Source organism: Eubalaena glacialis, chromosome 7, assembly GCF_028564815.1.
Source record: "Eubalaena glacialis isolate mEubGla1 chromosome 7, mEubGla1.1.hap2.+ XY, whole genome shotgun sequence".
NCBI classification, from domain to species: domain Eukaryota; kingdom Metazoa; phylum Chordata; class Mammalia; order Artiodactyla; family Balaenidae; genus Eubalaena; species Eubalaena glacialis.
The window spans coordinates 74824136-74843616 of NC_083722.1; the positions used below are offsets into that span (position 1 = coordinate 74824136).

The 19481-nt window shown below is 48.6% G+C and overlaps 3 protein-coding genes across 9 annotated transcripts in view; all 3 read right to left on the bottom strand.

Annotated features, from left to right (window-relative positions):
* Positions 1 to 13308, bottom strand: part of IFRD2 (interferon related developmental regulator 2) — a 25565-nt gene extending 12257 nt beyond the window's left edge. For all 5 annotated transcript variants that reach the window (XM_061196869.1, XM_061196868.1, XM_061196867.1 and 2 more), the window contains exon 1: positions 13140 to 13308. In XM_061196869.1, the coding sequence (XP_061052852.1) occupies positions 13140 to 13194 (55 nt within the window). In that variant the 5' untranslated portion in view covers positions 13195 to 13308. The remainder of the gene's footprint in view (positions 1 to 13139) is intronic.
* A 463-nt stretch (positions 13309 to 13771) lies between these two features.
* HYAL3 (hyaluronidase 3) lies at positions 13772 to 19387 on the bottom strand. 3 transcript variants are annotated; one of them, XM_061195378.1, is made up of 4 exons: positions 19334 to 19387; positions 14860 to 15770; positions 14560 to 14649; positions 13772 to 14443 (listed from the first exon to the last, which is right to left on the bottom strand). In XM_061195378.1, the coding sequence occupies exons 2-4, from the start codon at positions 15751 to 15753 to the stop codon at positions 14168 to 14170; spliced, it is 1260 nt and encodes a 419-aa protein (XP_061051361.1). In that variant the 5' UTR covers positions 15754 to 15770; positions 19334 to 19387; the 3' UTR covers positions 13772 to 14167. The 3 variants fall into 3 exon arrangements, with proteins under 3 accessions (XP_061051361.1, XP_061051363.1, XP_061051362.1); XM_061195380.1 differs by having other exon boundaries at positions 14860 to 15004; positions 19334 to 19384; XM_061195379.1 differs by lacking the exon at positions 14560 to 14649.
* NAA80 (N-alpha-acetyltransferase 80, NatH catalytic subunit) lies at positions 16462 to 19366 on the bottom strand. Its single transcript, XM_061195381.1, is given in 3 exon segments — positions 16462 to 17563; positions 17565 to 17644; positions 19334 to 19366. Coding segments are annotated over 2 exon segments (894 nt in total). The 5' UTR covers positions 17595 to 17644; positions 19334 to 19366; the 3' UTR covers positions 16462 to 16699.
* Positions 19388 to 19481: the final 94 nt, after the last annotated feature.

Genomic DNA, 19481 nt, shown 5'->3' on the forward strand with positions numbered 1-19481 from the left:
CTCAGCCATAAAAAGAAACGAAATTGAGTTATTTGTAGTGAGGTGGATGGACCTAGAATCTGTCATACAGAGTGAAGTAAGTCAGAAAGAGAAAAACAAATACAATGTGCTAGCGCATATATGGAATCTGAAAAAAAAAAAGAAAAAAAATGGTACTGATGAACCTATTTGCAGGGCAGGAATAAAGATGTAGACATAGAGAATGGACTTGAGGACACAGGGTGGGAGGGGGAAGCTGGCACAAAGTGAGAGTAGGATCGACATATATACATTACCGAATGTAAAATAGTTAGCTAGTGGGAAGCACAGGGAGATCACCTCCATGTTTTGTGATGACCTAGAGGGGTGGGATAGGGAGGGTGGGAGGGAGGCTCAAGAGGGAGGAGATATGGGGATACATGTATGCATATGGCTGATTCACTTTGGTGTGCAACAGAAACTAACACAGTATTGGGAAACAATATACTCCAATAAATATCTATTTAAAAAAATATATATCTAAAGAGAAATGACAACGAAAACACCACATCCAAAACCTATGGGATGCCACAAAAGCAGTTCTAAGAGGGAAGTTTACAGTGATAAATTTGCTACCTCTGGAAACAAGTAAAATCTCAAATAAAGCAACATAACCTACACCTAAAGCAACTAGACAAAAAAGACAAACAAAACCCAAAATTAGTAGAAGGAAAGAAACCATAAAGATCAGAACAGAAATAAATGAAATAGAGACAAAGAAAACAATAGGAAAGATCAAGGAAACTAAAAGCTGGCTCTTTGAGAAGATAAACATAATTGATAAACCTTTAGCCAGACTCATCAAGAAAAAAAAGGGAGTGGGCTCAAATCAATAAAATTAGAAATGAAAAATGAGAAGTTACAATGGACACCATAGAAATAAAAGGGTCATAAGTGACTACTACAAACAACTATATGCCAATAAAATGGACAACCTAGAAGGAATGGACAAATTCTGGGGAATTCCCTGGCAGTCCAGTGGTTAGGACTCTGCACTTCTACTTCCAGGGGCCCAGGTTCAATCCCTGATGGGGGAACTAAGATTCCACAACATGTAGGGTGTGGTTATAAATATACACTTTAAAAAATTTGTTTTAATTAAAATAAAAAAGAAATGAACAAATTCGTAGAAATATACAACCTTACAAGTCTGAACCAGGAAGAAACAGAAAATATAAACAGACCAATCACAAGTAATGAAATTGAAACTGTGATTAAAATACTTCCAACAAACAGGAATTCCCTGGTGGCGTGGTGGTTAAGAATCCGCCTGCCAATGCAGGGGACACAGGTTCGAGCCCTAGTCCGGGAAGATCCCATATATCGCGGAATACCCCACATCCAAAGACAAAGGAGAAGCCACAGTGAGACGGTAGGAGGGGCGCAACCACAGTAAAATCAAATCCCATAACTGGTGGGTGGGTGACTCACAGACTGGAGAACACTTATACCACAGAAGTCCACCCACTGGACTGAAGGTTCTGAGCCCCAACCTGGGGGTTCAGGCTTCCCAACCTGGGGGTCCGGCAATGGGAGGAGGAATTCCTAGAGAATCAGACTTTGAAGGCTAGTGGGATTTGATTGCAGGACTTCGACAGGACTGGGGGAAACAGAGACTCCACTCTTCGAGGGCACACACAAAGTAGTGTTCGCATCAGGACCCAGGGGAATGAGCAGTGACTCCAGGGGAGACTGAACCAGACCTACCTGCTAGTGTTGGAGGCTCTCCTGCAGAGGCGGGGGTGGCTGTGGCTCACCGTGGGGACAGGACACTGGCAGCAGAAGTCCTGGGAAGTACTCCTTGGCGTGAGCCCTCCCAGAGTCTGCCATTAGCCCCACCAAAGAGCCCAGGTAGGCTCCAGTGTTGGGTTGCCTCAGGCCAAACAACCAACAGGGAGGGAACCCAGCCCCACCCATCAGCAGTCAAACAGATTAAAGTTTTACTGAGCTCTGCCCACCAGAGCAACAGTCAGCTCTACCCACCACCAGTCCCTCCCATCAGGAAACTTGAACAACCCCTTAGATAGCCTCATCCACCAGAGGGCAGACAGCAGAAGCAAGAAGAACTACAATCCTGCAGCCTGTGGAATGAAAACCACATTCACAGAAAGATAGACAAGATGAAAAGGCAGAGGGCTATGTATTAGATGAAGGAACAAAATAAAACCCCAGAAAAACAACTAAATGAAGTGGAGATAGGCAACCTTCCAGAAAAAGAATTCAGAATAATAATAGTGAAGATGATCCAGGACCTCGGAAAAAGAATGGAGGAAAAGGTCGAGAAGATGCAAGAAATGTTTAACAAAGACTTAGAAGAATTAAAGAACAAATAAACAGAGATGAACAATACAATAACTGAAATGAAAACTACACTAGAAAAAATCAATAGCAGAATAACTGAGGCAGAAGAACAGATAAGTGACCTGGAAGACAGAATGGTGGAATTCACTGCTGTGGAACAGAATAAAGAAAAAAGAATGAAAAGAAAGGAAGACAGCCTAAGAGACCTCTGGGACAACATTAAACGCAACAACATTCGCATCATAGGGGTCCCAGAAGGAGAAGAGAGAAAGGACCAGAGAAAATATTTGACGAAATTATAATCAAAAACTTCCCTAACATGGGAAAGGAAATAGCCACCCAAGTCCAGGAAGCGCAGAGAGTCCCATACAGGATAAACCCAAGGAGAAACATGCCGAGACACACGGTAATCAAACTAGCAAAAATTAAAGACAAAGAAAAATTATTGAAAGCAGCAAGGGAAAAACAACAAACAACATACAAGGGAACTCCCATAAGGTTAACAGCTGATTTCTCAGCAGAAACTCTACAAGCCAGAAGGGAGTGGTATGATATACTTCAAGTGATGAAAGGGAAGAACCTACAACCAAGATTACTCTACCCGGAAAGGATCTCATTCAGATTCGATGGAGAAATCAAAAGCTTTACAGACAAGCAAAAGCTAAGAGAATTCAGCACCACCAAACCAGCTCTACAACAAACGCTAAAGGAACTTCTCTAAGTGGGAAACACAAGAGAAGGAAAGGACCTACAAAAACAAACCCAAAAGAATTAAGAAAATGGTCATAGGAACATACATATCGATAATTACCTTAAACGTGACTGGATTAAATGCTCCAACCAAAAGACACAGGCTTGCTGAATGGATACAAAAACAAGACCCATATATATGCTGTCTACAAGAGACCCACTTCAGACCTAGGGACACATACAGACGGAAAGTGAAGGGATGAAAAAAGATATTCCATGCAAATGGAAATCAAAAGAAATGGAAATCAAAAGAAAGCTAGAGTAGCAATACTCATATCAGATAAAATAGACTTTAAAATAAAGAAGGAGGGCTTCCCTGGTGGCGCAGTGGTTAAGAATCTGCCTGCCAATGCAGGGGACACAGGTTCGAGCCCTGGCCTGGGAAGATCCCACATGCTGCAGAGCAACTAAGCCCGTGCGCCACAACTACTGAGCCTGAGCTCTAGAGCCCACGAGCCACAACTACTGAGCCCACGTGCCACAACTACTGAAGCCTGCATGCCTAGAGCCCGTGCTCCGCAACAAGAGAAGCCACAACAATGAGAAGCCCACGCACCACAACGAAGAGTAGCCCCCACTCACCGCAACTAGAGAAAGCCCGTGCGCAGCAACGAAGACCCAACGCAGCCATAAATAAATAAATAAATAAATAAATTTACTAAAAAAAAAAATAAAAAAATAAAAAAAATAAAAATAAAATAAAGAAGGAAACAGAAGCTTTAAATGACACAATAGACCAGATAGATTTAATTGATATTTATAGGACATTCCATCCAAAAACAGCAGATCACACTTTCTTCTCAAGTGCACATGGAACATTCTCCAGGATAGATCACATCTTGGGTCACAAATCAAGCCTCAGTAAATTTAAGAAAATTGAAATCATATCAAGCATCTTTTCTGACCACAACGCTATGAGATTAGAAATGAATTACAGGGAGAAAAACGTAAAAAACACAAACACGTGGAGGCTAAACAATATGTTACTACATAACCAAGAGATCACTGAAGAAATCAAAGAGGAAATCAAAAAATACCTAGTGACAAATGACGATGAAAACACGATGATCCAAAACCTATGGGATGCAGCAAAAGCAGTTCTAAGAGGGAAGCTTATAACTATACAAGCCTACCTCAAGAAACAAGAAAAATCTCAAATAAACAATCTAACCTTACACCTAAAGGAACTAGAGAAAGAAGAAGAAACAAAATCCAAAGTCAGCAGAAGGAAAGAAATCATAAAGATCAGAGCAGAAGTACATGAAATTGAAACAAAGAAAACAATAGCAAAGATCAATAAAACTAAAAGCTGGTTCTTTGAGAAGATAAACAAAATTGATAAACCATTAGCCAGACTCATCAAGAATAAGAGGGAGAGGACTCAAATCAATAAAATTAGAAATGAAAAAGGAGAAGTTACGACACCACAGAAATACAAAGCATCCTAAGAGACTACTACAAGCAACTCTATGCCAATAAAATGAACAACCTGGAAGAAACGGACAAATTCTTAGAAAGGTATAACCTTCCAAGACTGAACCAGAAGAAATAGAAAATATGAACAGACCAATCACAAGTAATGAAATTGAAACTGTGATTAAAAATCTTCCAACAAACAAAAGTCCAGGACCAGATGGCTTCACAGGTGAATTCTATCAAACATTTAGAGAAGAGCTAACACCCATCCTTCTCAAACTCTTCCAAAAAATTGCAGAGGAAGGAACACTCCCAAACTCATTCTATTAGGCCACCGTCACCCTGATACCAAAACCAGACAAAGATACTATCAAAAAAGAAAATTACAGACCAATATCACTGATGAATATAGATGCAAAAATCCTCAACAAAATACTAGCAAACAGAATCCAACAACACATTAAAAGGATCATACACCACGATCAAGTGGGATTTACCCCAGGGATGCAAGGATTCTTCAATATATGCAAATCAATCAATGTGATACACCATATTAACAAATTGAAGAAGAAAAACCATATGATCATCTCAATAGATGCAGTAAAAGGTTTTGACAAAATTCAACACCGGTTTATGATAAAAACTCACCAGAAAGTGGGCATAGAAGGAACTTACCTCAACATAATAAAGGCCATATACAACAAACCCACAGCAAACGTCATTCTTAATGGTGAAAAACTGAAAGCATTTCCTCTAAGATCAGGAACAAGACAAGGATGTCCACTCTCACCACTATTATTCAACATAGTTCTGGAAGTCCTAGTCACGGCAATCAGAGAAGAAAAACAAATAAAAGGAATACAAATTGGAAAAGAAGAAGTAAAACTGTCAGCATTTGCAGATGACATGATACTATACATAGAGAATACTAAAGATGCCACCAGGAAACTACTAGAGCTAATCAGTGAATTTGGCAAAGTTGCAGGATACACAATTAATGCACAGAAATCTCCTGCATTCCTATACACTAATAATGAAAACTCTGAAAGAGAAATTAAGGAAACACTCCCATTTACCACTGCAACAAAAAGAATAAAATACCTAGGAATAAACCTACCTAGGGAGACAAAAGACCTGTTTGCAGAAAACTATAAGACACTGATGAAAGAAATTAAAGATGATACCAACAGATGGAGAGATATACCATGTTCTTGGATTGGAAGAATCAATATTGTGAAAATGACTATACTACCCAAAGCAATCTACAGATTCAATGCAATCCCTATCAAACTACCAATGGCATTTTTTACAGAACTAGGAAAAAAAAATCTTAAAATTTGTATGGAGACACAGAAGACCCCCAATAGCCAAAGCAGTCTTGAGGGAAAAAAACGGAACTGGAGGAATCAGACTCCCTGACTTCAGACTATAGTACAAAGCTACAGTAATCAAGACAATATGGTACTGGCACAAAAACAGAAACATAGATCAGTGGAACAAGATAGAAAGCCCAGAGATAAACCCATGCACCTATGGTCAACTAATGTATGACAAAGGAGGCAAGGATATAAAATGGAGAAAAGACAGTCTCTTCAATAAGTGGTACTGGGAAAACCGGACAGCTACATGTAAAAGAATGAAATTAGAACACTCCCTAACACCATACACAAAAATAAACTCAAAATGGATTAGAGACCTAAATGTAAGACTGGACACTATAAAACTCTTAGAGGAAAACATAGGAAGAACACTCTTTGACATAAATCACAGCAAGATCTTTTTTGATCCACCTCCTAGAGTAATGGAAATAAAAACAAAAATAAACAAATGGGACCTAATGAAACTTCAAAGCTTTGGCACCACAAAGGAAACCATAAACAAGACGAAAAGACAACCCTCAGAATGAGGGAAAATATTTGCAAACGAATCAACAGACAAAGGATTAATCTCCAAAATATATAAACAGCTCATGCAGCTCAATATTAAAAAAACAAACCACCTAATCAAAAAATGGGCAGAAGACCTAGACATTTCTCCAAAGAAGACATACAGATGGCCAAGAAGCACATGAAAAGCTGCTCAACGTCACTAACTATTAGAGAAATGCAAATCAAAACTATAATGCGGTATCACCTCACACCAGTCAGAATGGGCATCATCCGAAAATCTACAAACAGCAAACGCTGGAGAGGGTGTGGAGAAAAGGGAACCCTCTTGCACTGTTGGTGGGAATGTAAATTGATACAGCCACTATGGAGAACAGTATGGAGGTTCCTTAAAAAACTAAAAACAGAATTACCATATGATCCAGCAATCCCACTACTGGGCATATACCCAGAGAAAACCGTAATTCAAAAAGACACATGCACCCCAATGTTCACTGCAGCACTGTTTACAATAGCCAGGTCATGAAAGCAACCTAAATGACCACTGACAGACGAATGGATAAAGAAGATGTGGTACATATATACCATGCAATATTGCTCAGTCATAAAAAGGAACAACATTGGGTCATTTGTTGAGACGTGGATGGATCTAGAGACTGTCATACAGAGTGAAATAAGTCAGAAAGAGAAAAACAAATATCGTATATTAACGCATATATGTGGAACCTAGAAAAATGGCACAGATGAACCGGTTTGCAGGGCAGAAATTGAGACACAGAAGTAGAGAAAAACGTAGGGACACCAAGGGGGGAAAGCGGCAGGGGGCTGGGGGTGGTGGTGTGATGAATTGGGTGATTGGGATTGACATGTATACACTGATGTGTATAAAATTGATGACTAATAAGAATCTGCTGTATAAAAAAATAAATAAAATTCAAAAATTCAAAAAAAAAATTACAGTAAAAAAAAAAAGAATCAAATAATGGCCTTTGCAGCAACATGGATGGATCTAGAGATTATCATACTAAGTGAAGGAAGTCAGACAGAGAAAGACAATTTATCATATGACCTCCCTTATATGTGGATCTAATTTTAAAAATGATACCAAATGAACTAATTTACAAAACAGAAACAGACTCACAGATCTCAAAATTAAACTTATGGTTACCAAAGGGGAAATGTAAGGGAGAAGGATAAATCAGGAACTTGGAATTAACACATACACATCACTATATATAAGGTAGATAATCAGCAAGGTCCTACTGTATAATACAGAGAACTCTACTCAATATTCTGTGATAACCTATCTGAGAAAAGAATCTGAAAAAGAATGAATATATGTATATGTATAACTAAATCACTTTGGTTTACACCTGAAACACAACATTGTAAATCAACTATACTCCAGTATAAAATTTTGTAACGTAAAAAAAACTCCCAAAAAACTCTCACTTTTCAAATAGCTCTTTGTTGCTATGTTATATTATTGTAAAGGTTAATTAAGTTATTAAAAAGATATTCTAAGCTTGTTTCTAAAGCTGATCACTGTAATCTATCCTTGGATGAAAATTAGATGCCCATAATCTATAACCAGGGGATTATACATACTAGGGAAAAAAAATCATTTAGGGCTTCCCTGGTGGCGCAGTGGTTAAGAATCCGCCTGCCAATGCAGGGGACACAGGTTCGAGCCCTGGTCTGGGAAGATCCCACATGCCGCAGAGCAACTAAGCCCGTGCGCCACAACTACTGAGCCTGCGCTCTAGAGCCTGCGAGCCACAACTACTGAAGCCCGTGCGCCTAGAGCCTGTGCTCCACAACAAGAGAAGCTACCGCAATGAGAAGCCCATGCACCAAAGTGAAGAGTAGCCCCCACTTGCTGCAACCAGAGAAAAGCCTGCACGCAGCAACGAAGACCCAACGCTGGCAAAAATAAAATAAATAAAATAAATAGATTTGTTAAAAAAAATCATTTAAAAGAATGTGTCCAACCTAGATAAAAGGCCTCTTATCAGGTGTTCTTAAGTACATCACGCACAAAGAAACTGAAGGGAATCAACTTCCAAGAATTAAGGTACTTTTACCCTAATTACTAGAAGTGCCCAACGGAGGACTTCCTGAGCCCTGATGTCTGTCTTCCCCTCCTCCGACCCTTACAAGTGCTGACCCTTTATTTCCAGTTTGCAGCAAGACGGTTCGCTCATTGTCAACACCACTGGGGACACCTTCTGTACTACTCCTTTATGGCAATTTCTCTGGCATTAACACCTCGTTGGGGGACTACTTTAGAAGAGATAACATCTAGGGACTTCCCTGGTGGTCCAGTGGTTGGGACTCCATGCTCCCAATGCAGGGCGCCCAGGTTCGATCTTTGGTCGGGGAACTAGATCCCACATGCTGCAACTAAAGATCCCGAATGCAGCAATGAAGATCCCACGTGCAGCAACGAAGACCTGGTGCAGCCAAATAAGTAAATAAATATTAAAAAAAAAAAAAAAAAGAAGAAGAGATAACATCTAAAGTTGTAAGTACAAATCTTGATTAAATTGCACGGTGGATTTTGACAGGGAAACGAAACTTTTAGATAGCTAACCATTGCTCCAGTGGAAGCTGCTGTGTCCCTGGAAATGGCTGCTCGAACAAGGGCTATCTTACAGGCGGGAGCCATTCCTCCAGCGGAGGCTATTATCCCAGGGAAAAATGCACCCAAGGGTAAGGAGAGACCTCCGATACATTCAGGAGCTCCTCTGTACTCCGAGTTACCCAAGGGGCCCATTTTCAGCCCAGCTAGCACCCGCAGAGGTGTAAGTTACCGACCAACTGCCTCTAGGGTTCTGCCTCTAAGAGACATTTATGATAAAAATCAAGAAACAATAAGAGGGCTTCCCTGGTGGCGCAGTGGTTGAGAATCCGCCTGCCAATGCAGCGGACACGTGTTCAAGCCCTGGTCCGGGAAGATCCCACATGCCACGGAGTGACCAAGCCTGTGCGCCACAGCTACTGAGCCTGCGTTCTAGAGCCCGCGAGCCACAACTACTGAGACTGCGTGCCACAACTACTGAAGCCTGTGAGCCTAGAGTCCGTGCTCCGCAACAAGAGAAGCCACCGCAATGAGAAGCCTGCACACTGCAATGAAAGGGTAGCCCCCGCTCGCTGCAACTAGAGAAAGCCCACATGCAGCAACGAAAATCCAATGCAGCCAAAAATAAATAAATAAAAATAAATAAATTTTTAAAAAAAAGAAACAATAAGAGTTCATGTGTTTTTTTCAATGTCCGATTTAAGTCTGGCAGAAGTTGGAAAGTTTTTCTGAGGATTCTAAGCTTTCCACAAAGAAGTTTACTTGGTTAATGATCTCACCAGGGGGGATTTACAAATCTTATTCAACTGCTGCACCCCAGAGAAAGAACAGCATATAATACTGGCAGCCTGAGACCAACAGGGCCACACAGTACACCGCTTGGGGAACAAAGCTGTCCCCGAGGCAGACCCATAGTGGAATTACTAACTAACTAAGGCCCCTGCGCCACGACTACTGAGCCTGCGCTCTAAAGCCCGCAAGCTACAACTACTGAAGCCCGCACACCACAACTACTGCAGCCCGCGCACCTAGAGCCCATGCTCCGCAACAAGAGAAGCCACTGAAATGAGAAGCGTGTGCACCACAATGAAGAGTAGCCCCCGCTCTCTGCAACTAGAGAAAGCCCGCGTGCAGCAACGAAGACCCAACGCAGCCAAATAAATAAATAAATACATTTTAAAAATAAATAAATAAATAAATAAATAAATAAATACGTGGTGTAAGTGACTTGCTCCAATTGGCTTATTCAGTTTTCAATAATAGGAATATAACCTAAAAGACTAAATGCACCCAAAGAAATATACAAAAGGCCCAAATGATGGCAGTAACTTGGTCCTCTGAAAAACCACTAAAGGGGAGGCTGGGCTTTCTGAACCAATCTGGCCATGGTAAACCACAGGGCCCATGGGTACCGAGACAAAACCAGTGTACCCTACATGGACAAGGGGGCACTGAAGGAAAGATTGTGATCGATGTGCCCTTTGCAAATAGCCAGGGCACTGGCAGAGGGAATGCCCCAGATGCCAGAAAGCGACAGGGATCCCTCGGCCTTTGATGGTTTTACAATCGAAAGACTGAGGGGGGCCCAAGGCCAAAAGGGGATCTGCCTAGAGATACCATCTACATAACTAGTGTCGAGCCTCAAACTTCGGGTGGTAATTGACATGGCGAGCCACTTGATAAAATTTCTCATAAACACCAGTGCAACCCTTTCAGTCTTAACCCAAGACTGAAAGCCTTAACAACCATAGGAAATATGTAATGGGAGTGTCAAGAAAGAGACAGGGGCACACTTTCCTGGAACCCCTTTTGTGCAACATCAATGGCCGGTCGTTTTTACATTCCTTTTTGTTTGTGCCTGATTGTCCTCTTTCTTTAATGGAAGGGACTTATTAACTAGATTAGGGGCCACTCTGTTTCTCGAGGCACAAGGAAGCCACCCTTATCACTAAATGATATTAACAAAAAATAAAGAAAAATAGAGTAAATCTATAACTAAAATAAAAGTCTCAATAAACCCCAAAGTATAAAACATTAAGGTTCCGGGCCTAGCCAAAAGCAAACAGATTGAGGCCTCAAGTATCTGCCTTCCAGATTTGTAAAATGTTTTGAAAAAATGGTTTGGGTCTCCAAGATCGTGGCTACAATCTCTTTTAATAACTCTTCTAATGCTTATTGCTGTATTTCTTTCTTTTTTAAAAAAATAAACTTATTTATTTATTTATGTATTTATTTTTTTGGCTGCGCTGGGTCTTCATTGCTGCACGTGGGCTTTCTCTAGTTGCAGAGAGCGGGGGCTGCTCTTCATTGTGGTGCGCAGGCTTCTCATTGTGGTGGCTTCTCTTGTTGCGGAGCACGGGCTCTAGGCGTGAGGGCTTCAGTAGTTGTGGCTCATGGGCTCTAGAGCACAGGCTCAGTAGTTGTGGTGCACGGGCTTAGTTGCTCCTCGGCATGTGGGATCTTCCCAGACCAGGGACTGAACCCGTGATCCCTGCCTTGGCAGGCGGATTCTTAACCACTGCACCACCAAGGAAGTCCCTGCTGTATTTCTTTCAATTTGTATCTTTTATAAACTCATCTTCCGATGCTTAACGTCCACAAGGGCTAAAGAATAATGCTAACCAGAGGGGCATTGGCTTCTGGTTCTCCTAACAGAGACGGGACAGTCAGCCAGGTGTTTTACTTCTTCCCCAGGCAGGCCTACATCCCATCTCAGCAGAAAGTAGTTAATGATAGGTTGTCGTCCCTTACCCCACTTTAAGCATAAAGGGTAAACACCTGGAGGGGAGAATGATACGGACAGAGTAAAAGGACAAAGTAGGTGATTAAATAGTTAATCCCAGTAAGTGATTATAAGTAAAGAAAAAAGTATGGGAGACCCCTGAAAGTTAATGATCACTCAAGAAAGCAGGTTTGCTTAACCACAAAACCATGCAACAGAAGCATGAGACATGCCACAAAACAACAAAACAATGGTGGAATGAGACCCACATCCTGCCCAGTGAGCTCAGGTTAATGATTCCTAGGACATACGTGCACTAAAAACAAACATATAAGGAAAGGATGACATTATACTAAAACTTGAAATGATTTATCATATGTTAGTGTATGTTACCGCCTTTTTGCTCATTTCCATTGCGCCATGACAGTCCTGGTTTGACCATGTAGGGACAAGAAAACTCCCCACCCGACTTGGAAAAGGAATTGATGATGGAAGCTTGACGTCTCCTCAATAATGAGGAAGAAGGTGGTCTTCTCACCCTCCCGATTCTTCCTTTGATTATAAAACTATAGCTCACCATGTTCTCCAGATGGCACCCTCTCACCCACCTCCTTGTAAGCCTCTCAAGTGTCCTACTCTAATAAGTCACTTCTTATCTAACACTTTGCCTCTCACTGAATTCTTTCTGCTCTAACGAACGGGAGCTACTCGGACCACGCACCCCCCCACCCCGATGCATTTCTGCGGTTTCATCAGTAGATTGGCTTTACTCCTCCGGGGCAAGCAGACCCACGTTTGGTTCAGTAACACTCTCACCCAAGCCCCACTGAAGTGGCGGCCAGGTCTGAGCTGTGCCTAAAAGTCACCCCACCCCTACACAGTAAACATATGTGTTTACTGCACCAGGACATGCTCCTCTGGTCGACCTGATAAGCGACTCTCTGGACTGCCTCCGGCTCCAGGGCGCTCATCAACCTTCGGCGCTCATCAACCTTCTAGGTCCAGGCAGTCAAGGCCCAAATTTTGCAGCTTCCCCATCACCCCCTCTCTCAGTTCTCCGGGATAGCCCAGTTCTCCGGGATAGCCCAGGCCTCCGGCCAACTTCCTAGTCCAGTCCAGGCAAGGATCAGGGCTTGGGGAGGGGGCTGGCTTCCTGCTCCGTCTGGCCTGTTTGTCCATCACAACAGACAACTTGGGTAGAGAGGCAATGAGGAAACCAACCAAGGCCGGGAGGTGCGGACCCGGTGCGGGCGGGGAGCGAGGGCAAGTGGGCAGCGCACTAAAGTTAGGCGCACACGTGGCCGCTGACTCCTTGGGCATGTGCCGGTCACGGGGAGAGTTGCGGGTGGCAGCACCAGACTGGTCGAGGCAGGAGTCTCTACCCCAGGACTCTTAGGGACACCGACGGGAACCCACACAGGGCCCCAGCTCAACGTTCCTCAGTTGCCCAGAGCCCCCCACTTACCTCCGCTGCGCTGGCCGCCTCTGCGGGGCGCGCTGCCTTTTCGGGCGCGGGGCATGCCGGGAATCGGGCGCGGCGGGGCGCGGGGTCAGGGACCCGGCGGGCGGGGGCTCCAGACCAGCGAGTCGCCGGCCAATGCGCTGAGTTGAGACTTGGGCAGACGACGGGAGCCACACGCCGCGCGCGCCACCATCTTCGCGAGGCGCCCCGCCCTGCCAAACGTGTCGAAGCGCCCCGCCCTGCTAAATGGGTGGCCGGGAAGGCGAGTTCCTGGTCTCTCGGTTCATGGAACCTCTCCATGCGGCCGAAACTACTATTCCCAGGGTGCTGAGCGCGGATTACCGCCCCTCCCCGGCTGGGCGCAGAGCACCTTGGGAATTGTAGTCAGCTCCAGGGACCCACAAGCCCACGACGCTCTAGCTGAACTATGCACCCACAATGCCTTGCGGCGTTCCCCCCCACAACCCCTCCTCGCCCAACACGTGTAGTCGTTAACTCTGTAGCTGCCCACGACGCAGGACCGGCATCTCTGGGCACTTGCAGCGGGACGCTCGCGACAGGAAGAGAGTGGGTTTGGTAGAATTGGGGAACAGCCAAACCTCAGGCAGTGAAAGAAAAAGTAACTTTATGATGAAAGCAGATTGCAGACAGCTTAGCCCTTACAGATCTTAGCCAAGATCTCCTTGGGGGGCCCACCTGCCCCTGGACGGGTCTCCTGTGACCTCTCCATGGACGCAGTGAGGTGTAGAACAGAGCCCTGGGCTGGCAACCTTAACCTTCTGGAACACCGACTCTTCCTGGGGCTGCTTTCTTGTCAGGAGGGATCAGGTGATGTCAGAGGGCCTCTAGTTTTAAAACAGTATGTTTTTTTCTGGCCTCTTCCACTTCCCAGGGATCCCATGGGAAGTGGGGTGTGTGCATGGGAGAAGTGACGGTAAGCTAAATAGAACAAGAGTGGGACAAAGTCCTCCCTCCAGGACTGGAAAGATGGCAGCAGGAACATGAAGGTCAGAGGCAGGTGACTCCTGGCTTTATGTTGCTTCTTCAGGCCCAAGCTCAGGCCTGGGCTCCTGGCAGGTAGGGCCAGCCCAGCCCCAGTAACAACGGCAGCTGAAGGACTCCCACTCTCCAGGGCTGCCATCTGGCTCCAGGTGCAGAAAGACTTCCAGTTGTCCTGGGTCTTGCCAAGCACATCGGCCATGGCCATGGCACCGCTGGTGACTGCAGGCCATGGCTGCCCTGGTCACGTTGATCACATAAGGGCCCAGGGTGCTCACTAGGTAGTCATGGAGATGCCAGCACTCCTCCTGAGGAGAGGGAAGGGATGTATCAATGCTTCTGCTCCATGGCCCTGACATGGTCTTTCCCCATCTCTGGGACCCCAGCATGGGCTGTGTGGCAGGCTGGAGGGGGCAATGATCACCTCAGAACTGGAGAAGCTCAGGTCCCCCCAGAGCACCACGCCGGCTGCCCCCAGTGCGGCGCTCACACCAATGGTCTGCACAAGTTCATCCTGGAGGCAGAGAGCTGCTAAGCCAGGGCTAGGCTGGCCAGCTCCATCTGGCCCTACCTCCACCTTCAAGAACTTTCATGGCTCACTGCCATGATCCGATTCCACCCCTAGAGGAGGGCCCCTTGGCCCTGAGCCTCTGAGTGGCTTCTCAGGCCCTCAGAGAATGTCATGCCTCCCCAGTCAGACCCCTAGACTTCAGTTTTCACTCACCTGGGACAGGAACCTCCCAGAGCTCCGGTGTGTGAGGCGGGCATAGGCCAGGACAGGCAGGGGATGCGGGTGCCCAGCGAGGGCCACACGGAAGGCCTCCTCCAGGCGGTATCGGACAAATGCCTGGTGGTGAGCAGGTGGTAACCTGGGTGGGAGGTATATGCTGGGGAAGAGGGCGCTGGAGGCGGCCCAGAGCCAATACAGTTGGGTGTTGCGGGCAAGGGTGGCTGCATGGCAGTGGCCTGTGTAATTGGAAGCTGTACCATGCCAGCCATTGCCACAGGCGGGGAAGCGGTAGAAGCCCCAGAGCCCATGGGGCTGCAGTGCCCGGCCTAGCCACAGTGTGTCCTCCATCAGTGCACGGGCTGCCTGTTCAAAGCCAATACGGGCCTTGTAGAGCTGCTCCTGGGGGTCCAGGTTGGGGAATAACCGCTGTGCCCAAGCCCAGGAGGCTGTCTGATAGACCTGGCGGCGGCCCCAGTTCCCAGTCCAGAGTGGACACCATTCCTCCCAGTCCAGTACTGCCAGGCCAGCGAAGCCAGGTTGCAGGCTGCGGCGGATCTGATAGGCAGCCCATGCCAGGTGGCGGTCAAGGGGCACAGCCTGGGGGATGCCCCCGTTGTGAGCTGTGCCCCTCGGCCCAAGGTAGGGATAGAAGCCGAGCTGGTTCTTGTAGAAGATGGTGACATTCTGGCCATGGAAACGCTGGCCACGGTTGGCTGCAATGCCCAGGGCCTCTAGTGGCAGGTGCACGCCAAAGCGGGCCTTACAGTGTGCTGAGGGCACGTTCCACAGCACCAAGAAGGGGTGTTCAGGGGCTTGCAGCAGGGGCTGGCCACACCCCAAGCACAGGGCCACCCCTAGCACCAGGGCCAGGCCTAGCTGCATGGTCATGCCCCAGGGATGGAAACCTGCAGGAGAGAGGGGGTGTGAGCTTAGACTCCATGGCCATGGCCACACCTTCCACACAGCAGAGAAAGCTGGGAAAACTCCTCCAGCTCCTCCTCACAAGAAAGGGAGGTGCGTAAAGCCTGGTTCCCAAGGGGTCTCATAGGCCTCTCAGAGCAGCCACAACCCAAGCTGGCTTGGGCAGCTCCCCTTCTGTATTGTCCATCTCTGCCATGGCACCACCGTGCCCTCTGACACCTCCCCCACCTACAGCTTTCACAAGTCCCCTTCTTTCCTCTGCCCATTTTGTTTCCTGCCCCAAGAACACTCAGCCCCCACCTTGCCTGGCTTAATTTCTACTCAGCACTCAGGTCTCTGCTATGACATCACCTGCCCTGGGAGGTCTCCCAGATCTCCAAGTGGAGTGAGGGCACTTTAGCTCCCACTGTCCCAGCATGGATCCTGCCACAGTATGCCCTGCCCTGTCCCTTGGGTTGAGACCCTATCTGTCTAGTTCCCCACTGCCTGTGCCCAATCCAGGGCCTGTAACACAGCAGGTGCTCAGTGAATGGTGATGAGTGAATGTCTCCTTGTCCCCTGGGCCTGGCAGAGTGAGAGAGGTAAAAGGCAGGTGTCCCTCCACCCATGGCCCTAAGGCCGAGGTGGATCTGAGGGCCCCTGCAGGGACAGAGGACCTAAGACAAGGCTGGGAGATGAGGGTGGGGGTCAACAAATACACTGTCACAACCACACCCAACAGAAGCCTTTATTCAGCCACACTGAGAGCTCTGAGCCACAGCCATGGCGCCATCTCCACTGGCACTCAGGAAACATGCCTAGGCTGAAGCTGCCCTCAGGGGCTAGAAGCTGAGGGATGGCCAGTGGGCTGAGGCTGGTACTGTCCTGGGCAGTCAACTGACCCAGAAAGACAGCATCTTGCCCTGGGTAGCCCTCAGATGTCTTTCTCCATCCAGAATATGGGGCGTCTTCTCAGGTCTTGGTATTGAGTCTCCAGCAGGCTTTGTGGAGGGGGCCCTCCTGGAGGTGGGGGTAGGGTGGTCAAGGGCTCAGGCAGGGGTGGGGGTGGCGGCAATGATGACCCCTTGGGGGCTCTTGGGGCAGCTTGGGCAGTCAGGCTAGGGGCCTTGCAGGGTGGCCGGGGAAAGGGGGCCCTGGGGAAGGCATTGAGCAGGGTGGCAGGCAGCCGCCGACTGGTGAAGACCAGGCCCTGCACAGGCTCACCCAGCTGGTAGCCCAGGTGGGCGTAAAAGTGCAGCTGGTCATGGGTGGTGAGGTGTAGCCGGCGGAAGCCCCGGGCCTGAGCAAAGGCTTCGAGGCCCTCCATGAGGTGGCGGCCAAAGCCACGGCCCCTCAAGGCTCGGGCCACCACCACCGTCTCCACTAGGAGGCTCTGGGGCCGGTCCAGCACCCGTGACAGGCGGGCATGGCCCACCACAATGGGGGCTGCCTCTGGCGTGGGACGGGGGCTCAGCAGCATCAAGCAGAGGGGGAAGGCATCTGAGGACTGGCCCAAGGAGTGCAGGCGGGAGGTGCGGCTGCGGGGCCACTGCTCATTGATGAGGTCGGCACAGGCATCCAGGAGCTCAGGTCGGCAGTGCACAGGCTCCAGGGTCAGCTCAGCCAGGTTGGGGGCTGGGGTCTCCTCTGGCTGGCGTGCGGGATCCAGGGTCAGCTCAGTTGAGCCAGGACTGAGGGTCATCTCTGGATGGCATGCAGAACCCAGGGTCAACTCAGCTAGCCTGGGGCTCAGGGTCAGATCTGGCTGGTGTGTAGGATCCAGGATCAGCTTGGCCAGGTTGGATCTCAGGGTCACCTCTGGCTGGCATGCAGGATCCAGAGTCAGTTGGGCTGGGGTGGTACTCAGGATCAGAGCCACCTGGTGTATAGGGTCTAGGGTAGGGGTCAGCTTGGCTGGGCCAGGGCTCAGAGTCAGCTCTCGCCTACATGTGGGATCCAGGCTCAGCTGCCAGGCTGGGAGCCAAGGTCATCTCCTGCTGGGTTACAGGTGGCTCAGTGCCAGGCTGGGGGTTAAGGCCACAGTCTCCAGGCAGTGGTATCTCCTGAGACCAGAAGGGTGCTCCTTCTGTGGACAACAGCCATGCTGGGCTGTGCCAGAAGGGAGGATGGGGCTGGGGCAGGGAGTGGCTGACAGAGTGCTAAGGAGGGCCACACATCCTGGAACTGGTGGGCTGCACCTTGTCCCCATACTCACCTGATGGCACAGGTGACCTGGAGGATCCCATCCCCTATACCTGGGGGACCTGACTCAGGTGGAGAGCAGAGGGGATGGGTCCTGGGTGCTCTACCTTACACTGGATGGAGGCTGAGGGCTAAAGGCTAGGGCAGAACTCAAGAGTCCAGGCCCCAGCCTGCTCTGGCTACCGCTTTGTCCTCCCCAGGAGAGTAGATCCAGCCCTACACCATTGCAGCTGGCTGGCCATCAGACAGAGCATACAAACTAGACACCACGACCCCCTGCTTAAACGCTGTATTCCCTTCGGGGAACACAGCTTCCCTAGGAACTCCCCTGTCCCACCCTTCTCCCTACTCCAGGTCCCAGCCTTTTTGACCACCTGGGCCATGCCTGCCACCTAACCGATATTGGGGTGCCATTCACCCACCCATCAGGCTCAAATTTCCCCTCCCTGGACTGCCTTCCCTACCAGGGGCACAGAGTCCATGGCTCCCTCCCCAACACTGCCCAGCTCAGGACACTCTGACTGGGCATGGACCCAACTGCCCCTCAGAAAGGGCCCGGCTCACACAGCAGTGTGGCTCCTGCAGGCCTGGTTCCCCACTGGCCTGTTTCGTAGCCACCCTAGCTAGATAAGAACCACAGCTTCCTTCCTACATCCACAGGGGTGTCCAACGGCTACCAGGTTGGGGGCTCAGACCTCCTGACCCCGAACTCCATTGTGTGCCCATCCTACCCCAGGCTCTGCTGGCAGGAGGGTCAATGCTGGGGGATTTCTAGCGATAGGTGGCCGCTGGGCCCCACCCTTCTACTCACCTGTTCCAGAGAGGATGCCTTGGCTCCCCTTCCCCCGCTCCCCAGGAAGGGCCCGTGAGCTTGAGGCCAATTCCACATTGATCAGTAACAGGTAGCCCCCTCCCCTCATACCACATCCCACTCACAGGGCTATAAGCCCCTCACCTGCATGAGCCACCTCCGCAGCAACTGCACCTCTGGACCAGGAGAGAGGAAACCCCAGGATCCGCCCCTGAGCCTGGAGCCCCAGACTTCCCCCTCAGGCTTAACCCCTTCTGTGCCGACCCCACCCACTGTGGGTGGGGCTCCCGGGTCCACAGAGAGAGGCGACAGTCTCTCCTGCCTCAGTTTCCCCCTTCCTCCCACTGGGTGACAAACCGTGGAGTTTGGGGGTGGGGGCTTCGGGAGCTTGACTCTGGGCGGCTGTGGCTCGGCATGCTCTGGGAGGGAACGACAGACGCAAGGAGGGCGTGCGGGGCGGCTTAGTCACTTGAGAACTGTACGCGCGGAGCGGACGGGGAGAGCGGGGGACAATGAGGACGAATACGCCGCGCATGGGGAGGGGGCAGTACTGACATGCTGACGCCTGGCTCCGGGACGCTCCGTGTCCTCGCTCCGCACGGATCTGTATCTCGCTGTCTCTAGCTCGGACCCCTCCGGCCCCCGGCGCTCGCCCCCTAGCGGTGCGGCGGACGCACTGCAGCCGTCACGGCCCGCGGCACAC

Bases quoted from the DNA above. Each gene is read 5' to 3' on its own strand.
- HYAL3 (XM_061195378.1), bottom strand. From the start codon at position 15,753: ATGACCATGCAGCTAGGCCTGGCCCTGGTGCTAGGGGTGGCCCTGTGC. The intron at 14,650-14,859 runs GTGAGTGAAAAC...CTCTGCCTCCAG, and splicing joins CTGGGAGGTTCCTGTCCCAG to GATGAACTTGTGCAGACCAT. The intron at 14,444-14,559 runs GTGATCATTGCC...CCCTCTCCTCAG, and splicing joins TGAGCTTCTCCAGTTCTGAG to GAGGAGTGCTGGCATCTCCA.